This window comes from Vipera ursinii, assembly GCF_947247035.1.
Source record: "Vipera ursinii genome assembly, chromosome: 9".
NCBI lineage: Eukaryota > Metazoa > Chordata > Lepidosauria > Squamata > Viperidae > Vipera > Vipera ursinii.
Genome location: NC_139523.1, coordinates 19,113,656 through 19,121,055, shown reverse-complemented (window position 1 = coordinate 19,121,055; position 7,400 = coordinate 19,113,656). Strand labels below are relative to the sequence as shown.

The 7,400-nt window shown below is 44.8% G+C and overlaps 1 protein-coding gene across 1 annotated transcript; it reads right to left on the bottom strand.

The window, feature by feature from the left end:
* Window positions 1-642: 642 nt before the first annotated feature.
* Window positions 643-6,208, bottom strand: LOC310644811 (uncharacterized protein; the record flags this gene model as incomplete). The annotated part of the gene is given in 5 exon segments (XM_083370119.1): window positions 643-1,101; window positions 1,430-1,588; window positions 4,598-4,867; window positions 4,869-5,006; window positions 6,159-6,208. Coding segments are annotated over 5 exon segments (960 nt in total). The 3' UTR covers window positions 643-758.
* Between the last annotated feature and the right edge of the window lie 1,192 nt (window positions 6,209-7,400).

The window sequence follows — 7,400 nt, the reverse complement described above, 5'->3', positions numbered from 1 at the left end:
CAAGATGTGTCCGTGCAGATTCTCAGCCATCCAGGTCATAGTTATCCTAAAGGTGCTTTTTTTTTTTCTTCTTCCCCACGAGGCAACTGGACTTTCTTGGTTTTTTTCTGGGAAGGCGTTTCGCTTCTCCTCCAAGAAGCTTCTTCAGCTCCATTCCCCACCATACAGTCAGAGCTGAAGAAGCTTCTTGGAGGAGAAGCGAAACGCCTTCCCAGAAAAAAAACAAGAAAGTACAGTTGCCTCGTGGGGAAAAAAAAGAATTCATTCTCTAAATGAATTGTTGCAAGCAGTGGTGGGATTCAGATAGGGGAACAACCGGTTCTCTGTGTGGATGCTGCTTCCGGAAGTCCGTTCTGGGCCTGGGCAACAAAAAAATTAGCTACTGGTTCTGCCGAAGTGGTGCGAACCGGCTGAATCCCACCACAGGAAGGAAGGAAGGAAGGAAGGAAGGAAGGAAGGAAGGAAGGAAGGAAGGAAGGAAGGAAGGAAGGAAGGAAGGGGTAGGATTCAAATATGGGAACAATCAGTTCTCTGTGTGGATGCCACTTCCAGAAGTTCGTTCTGGGCCTTGGCAACAAAAAATTAGCTACTGGTTCTGCCAAACTGGTGCGAACTGGCTGAATCCCGCCACTGGTTGCAAGTCAAAAAGAGCCTATATTCCTCTATTTAATTAAAAGCACAGATGGGTTCAAATAAAGAGGTCAGAAATTCTGTGAGATGGCACTCTTTGGCTCACAAAAACAGTCTCATTTCACAGATCAGATTAAATAGGCTTTATATCTCTTCTTTTTTTTTTTCTTGTCCTCTTTCAGGATAGCACAGATTGTTTTTTTCTTCAGCTCTCCCGTTTTTTCCTGATCTTCCTGGCTAGCTTCTGGATCGTCTGTCTCCACCAATGTTTCCAGAACCATGCCCAGGGCTTCAGCATTGTTAACCGACACCATTTGCTTGAGCTCCGTTGTGATCTGGTCCACCCAATCCAGATAACTCTGGAGCAAAGCTGCATCAGACAGGAAACGGCTGACAATCTTAAGTTTGGGTTTTCTGCGGTGCGATTCAGACAGGATACAGTATGTTGGCCTCCTTGGCTGAATCTGTTTCCTAGAATACTGAGAAAGAATTTGAAATTAATATGGCAAGGCCCAGTTAAAAGATGTCAGGTCACAATAAAGCTAATGCATGTTATGAATTACTTCCAGTACTGAGAGCAATACTTTGTTACAGACAGTCCTCGCCTTACAACAGTTTCGTTCAAAGTTACAACGGCCCTGAAAAAAGTGATTGAGGAACGTTTTTTCACAGTTACGACTTTTGCAGAATCCCTGTGGCCCTGTGATCACAATTCAGACTCTTGGCAACTGTTTCACACTTATGACGGTTGCAGTGTCCCAAAAAGTGTCATAACGAACGAGCAGCAAAGCAAACTCACCTCAGAAGCCGCAGAGTTGTGTTTCCCGATAGAGAATCCAAAATGTTATGGAGGCCCCTGTCCGTAAGGTCCAAATAAAGCTCTTCTAGGGTGGTATTATCGTGAAGGACGTTCCATAAGAGACTTGCCCCACTGGATCTCAACTGGTTCCCACAAAGCCTTAGGTAGAGTTAAAAAACATGTGCAAAGTAACACTTATTTAGCCCAGCAGAATCACTTGACGTGACCCACACCTGTCCCATCACAAGACCCATCACAAGACCCTCACGTGATGTGACCCATGCCTGTCCCATCACAAGACCCATCACAAGACCCTCACTTGATGTGACCCACCCCTGTCCCATCACAAGACCTATCACAAGACCCTCACCTGACATGTCCCACCCCTGTCCCATCACAAGACCCATCACAAGACCCTCACTTGACTTGACCCATGCCTGTCCCATCACAAGACCCATCACAAGACCCTCACTTGACGTGACCCACGCCTGTCCCATCACAAGACCCATCACAAGACCCTCACTTGACGTGACCCACACCTGTCCCATCACAAGACCCATCACAAGACCCTCACTTGACGTGACCCACCCCTGTCCCATCACAAGACCTATCACAAGACCCTCACCTGACATGTCCCACCCCTGTCCCATCACAAGACCCATCACAAGACCCTCACTTGACTTGACCCACACCTGTCCCATCACAAGACCCATCACAAGACCCTCACTTGACCCACACCTGACCCATCCCCTCGCCTGATGTGACCTCCCCATCACAAGGCCTATTGACCACACAAAGCCCTTCTAAGCAAAAGAACACGGACACTGTCATCCCCTCAACTCTGCCGAAGAAGTTACCTAGCCTGGTAACAAAACTGTCAGAAACCAACCCACAAACCTGGAGAACGAGCTTCCACCCTCATTCCGTAGAGCAGCTAGCATAACTGCCCAAAGAGAGTTTCATCAGTCGTAGCCCCAAAACCATATTTTTCCGCCTTGGCGGCTCAATTCCCAGTGCTCCCCTGCCAACATGCATTTTAAAGAAAGCATTTTATGATCGTCTCTGCTTACACCAGCCTTTTCAGACAGCGCTGGGGGGACTTTAGAATAGCTGCTTTGATTTTTGGAGCTTCCCAATCTAGAGAATTGTATTGCAATCTGAAACACAACGCAATCAGTTGGCTTAACTTGGCTACAGAATGAAGCCATTCTCTGAAAGTGCACAACCCACAGGGATCAACAGCTTATCAACCAGGTTAAATATCAAGGTTAATGCTAACCATTTCTGGCATGCTTTGTACGGTTACAGCCACTGCCTTTAGCTATCCTGGTTGCTTAAAAGTCACATTTCTCTGGGAAGACAAGTGTGATCAGGATTTAAAGGCCCAGAAAAGGGAACTTGTGTGATATTTAAAGAGGCACCACCATCACACACAACTTCTTGTCCTAACCAGTCCAGATGTGCTGGGAAGGCCCTAGATTGAGGAGGACCATTGGCATAAATATGCATCAGTTAGTTGCAGCGGGAAGAATTTCTTTGACAAGGGAAAGAAAAGAAACAAGCTTTAAAGCAGGGATGTCCAACCTTGGCAGTTTTAAGACTTGTGGACTTCAACTCCCAGAATTAACCAGCCAGCCCTGGGGAATTCTGGGAGTCAAAGTCCACAAGTCGTAAATTTACCTAAGTTGAACACACCTGCTTTAAAAAAGGGAAATGAAAGAATTTAAATAAAGGAGGGGATTTTTTTTTCAAAATAACAAAAGACCAGAAATAAAACTGAGGTGGAAACTCAGGACCAAGCTGAGAAAATGAAAGTGAGGGGGACAGAGGAAACAGGGTGGCAACAAACAATTTGGTCATGGAGGGCAGAAATCCAGGAGACACAAAAGTGACAGGCCAGAGCAGTACCCTTTGCAACTTTAAGATGTGCGAACGTCAACTCCCCAAACTCCTATTAAAATGAAATGCAGTAAGAATGTAAGAGAACAGTAACAGCGCCTTCTATTTTAAGTATTTGATTTCTATAATGCACTTTGGATAAGACAAATAATAATAATAATAATAATAATAATAATAATAATAATAATAATAATAATAATAATAATAATAATAACAACAACAACAACAACAACAACAACAACAACCTGTGGGGATGGGTTGACCTCTTTGACCAGGTTTCAATTTCCCAGGAAAGGGTTGGAGCCCCACTAGGGTGGAAGTATAGCATTGGGTGCCAATGGTGTTAAATCAAAAACTGTGGATAGGAACTGGGAAGAGTCCAGTAGTGTTACCTGAATTCTGAATAACTTAATGAAGGGGCTACAAATAATCTTTGCAAAGGTCATGCTGGCAACTCTGTTTTATGAACAGGTGTTCTGCCCCAGCCTACATGAGTCCTTGTTATGCTCACAAGGAGAAACGCCTCTTCCAAGAAACAGGCAGGAACCACCAGAAAAAAAAACAACCCCTTTGATTCTCATAGACCTGAGTCAATGTCCAAGGCAAACAAACAGTCTACAGAAATTCAATCCTCAACACAAATGGCTGCCTTCGGCAACCAGCACCTCCCACACCTTCCCTTTTATAATTCAGCCAAGGCGTGGCTTCCTAATGCCTTCTCGTTCGCCTTTGGAGCCGCCCCGTTGCATTCCTCTGTCCTACTCGCGTCTCTCGTTGGCGCTTTTGTGCATCCTGGATTTGTCCCAACTGTGCTTCATCACTGTCCAACTCAGGCTCCCAGCACGGCTGTGTCTCAGCCTGAGCGTGAGTAGAGGGGCCAGGGTCCTTCTCCGACTGTAAGCCTTGGAGCTCCTCAGAGCCTTCCTCTGACACTAATGTCACTCCAGGCCCCTCCTCCTCCTCTGATTCTTCAGACTCAGCTGCCGGATCCACTGGCTGGTGAAGAATCACAACAACAGGAGAGGTTCTAGAATTAGCTTTAAAGGTTTAAGAACGCCTATAAAAACTATAATTCCCCAGGAATGGCATGGCATGGGAAAGACATAGGATTGAAAATAATTTAAAAGCAATGCACCCTTACAGTGTGGAATAGACCTGCCTTAGATACTGCGTCTCTTCCAGAATCGAGAAGAGGATATTGATTTCTTTCAGTCTCATCATCCCTGCCTATTTAGGTCAAAGCCAACAAACTGTCAAACAGATACTCACTGCAAAGTTTTGCAGCGAGGGAGATGGTCCTGCAATTGCTTCAGTCCTCCGGTGCCCATATTGCTGTAACTCAGGTTGAGATTTGGGAGCAGTCGAGTCTTTGAGCAACTCAGAACGTATGCCAAAGGTGTGCAATCAGCTAGGTTCAGTGTCACTTTGAACAGGTCCACCTTGTCCATCCTGGAAATGACCTCCTGGGTCACATCATCCTGGTGCAGCTCTGCTAAGCATTGTATCAAGGACAGCAGCTTCTGATTCACATGAAACCTTTTTTTTTCCAAACCAGTTTGCCAAAATCATGATGGGGTCTCCTTCCCAACTACTCCCAAGCAGTCCTTCCAACATGCCTTCCAGTCTGGAGGTCAACAGTCCCATGAAAAACATTTGCAGTTTATCCCACTGTGGGTGTCTATTCAGAGATTGCCAGGTAGAACTGGAAGTGTTTCAGAAGAGACTGGACAGCCATTTGTCTGAAATGGTATAGGGTATCCTGGCTGAGCAGGGGGTTGGACTAGCTGACCTCGAAGGTCACTTCCAACTTTGTTGTTGTTGTTGTTGTTGTTGTTGTTGTTGTTGTTGTTATTATTATTATTATTATTATTATTATTATTATTATTATTATTATTATAAATATCTTTTTCTTCTCCAGGCCCTGTCATCTTCAATCCTGTTCTAAGTTCAGGACAGTGACCCAGCCAGGAGGCTTTAGAGTTGAGTTCAGAGGGGCCAACAATGAGGTTGTGTGGATGCACAACATTGCATTTTACAAATCGGTTTGAAAGAATCAGGCTGTGTGTGTGTGTGTGTTGCTAAGCACATTGATTTGTGCTTTAGATTGTAAGCCGCCCTGAGTCTTCGGAGAAAGGTGGGATATAAATGGGATAAAAAAAAAATTATTTGGAAGGAGCATTTAGGAGTTGACTGGATCCTGCTGAAAGGTGCCAGATGATAGAATTCTGCAATATTTTTGACATGTTCTGATCTCCCTGCCCTAATCCACTCCCTTCAGGACCCTTTTAGTAGCTATACGCAGGCTGGCACGGTTCTTTCTGTCTTTGAAAGCATAAAACATCACTTTTATACAAGAGTCTGTTAAGCAGCCATTCCAGGGCACAGAGGCTCTGTTAGAAAGAGACAGCGACCCTGTTTTAGCACAAAACCCAATTAAATATAGAGTGGTGGTGGGGGGGGGGAGGTTGCCATCTGAGGTGCCTCCGGCTCATAATCTGTGCTCATTTTGGAAACTCGGTTGGATGACCTTGAGCAGCTTGTATCTCTTTGGCGTAACTGTTTCAGGAAGTGAGAGCGATTGGATAAACAACCTAACAATCACAGAGCATTTATGAACCATAAATAGATCGGGCAGCCTAGAAAGGTAAGTGCCCTCCTAACCATACCCAAGCACTCCACGTTTGTTGGCGATGTCCATTTTGCTGTGTGAGTTCATGGGGACCTAACCCTAACCCTAAGTGGAATTTTCCTCCAATGGGATTTTCCCATGTATTTTACCAGGAAACCTAGATAGGGCAGCCTAGAAAAGTAGGTGCCCTCCTAATCATACCCAAGCACTCCACGTTTGTTGGCGAAGTCCATTTTGCTGTGTGAGTTCATGGTGACCTAACCCTAACCCTAAGTGGAATTTTCCTCCAATGGGATTTTCCCATGTATTTTACCAGGAAACATAGACAGGCCAGCCTAGAAAGGTTAGTGCCCTCCTAAGCATAACCAACCACTCCGAGTTTGTTGGCAATGTCTATTTTCCTGTATGAGTTCATGGGGACCTAACCCTAACCCTAAGTGGAATTTTCCTCCAATGGGATTTTCCCATGTATTTTGCCAGGAAACATAGATCGGGCAGTCTAGAAATGTCAGTGCCCTCCTAACCATACCCAAGCACTCCGAGTTTGTTGGTGTTGTCCATTTTCCTGTATGAGTTCACGGACTCGGTCTCTGAAAGGTTTGCCATGATTTGTATAGGGTTTCCTACCTGAGTAAGGGGTTGAACTAGAAGATCTCCAAGGTCACTTCCAACTCTCTTATTTGGCTTTATGGAACAGGTAGGTGGTCAAATAAGGAGATATAAGTTGGGAATAGCATTAAATATTTGATTTTAATACTATAATACAAACAACAGCTCTTCCTAATTAGCTTATCTGGTTCCCCCTGACTTCACTTTCCACTCACCTTACAAGCTGAAAAGTCTGTGGTCCTTGCTTTCCATTAACACAGAATCCAGAAAGCGTTTAGCCCTTTCTGAGTGTTGCACAAGTGATTTATCTCAGGTCACCTACCTTGTGCAAAGCTATAGATCAAAAGTTCCCAGCGTGTGGTTCAAGGAAACCATTTGTAGCCAGGAACACACAAAGCATACCTTCTTTGCAACTGTCTGTGGCAGAATCTGGAGATATGCAAGAGGACCGGCTTTTTCCAAACTATACACTTCCCTGCATATGACACTGATTTCTTTAGTGCTGTATGGGCTGAGTTCACACAGCACATTTAAGCTGGTTATGGAATCAGTCCGTTTCCTAGGTCTGCACTAATTCTCTGAACCATAAAGTAATGCCCAAGTCTGACCTGCCAGCACTTAAACCTCTAAATAGAAGCAATCCTTGGCTCTGTTTATTGAGAAAGGTATAATTTTATTAGAAGCCAAGTGTATTGCAGTAAGGCATGACCAGAAGTGAGAATTATGCACCAAAATCCCTAAGTTCCACCTCCCTTCACTGCCTCCCATTGCTGACTCCCCACTCCCCTGTGTCCAATCAAGTTGAAGCAAAATGTTTTCAGAATGGTCCCTTCA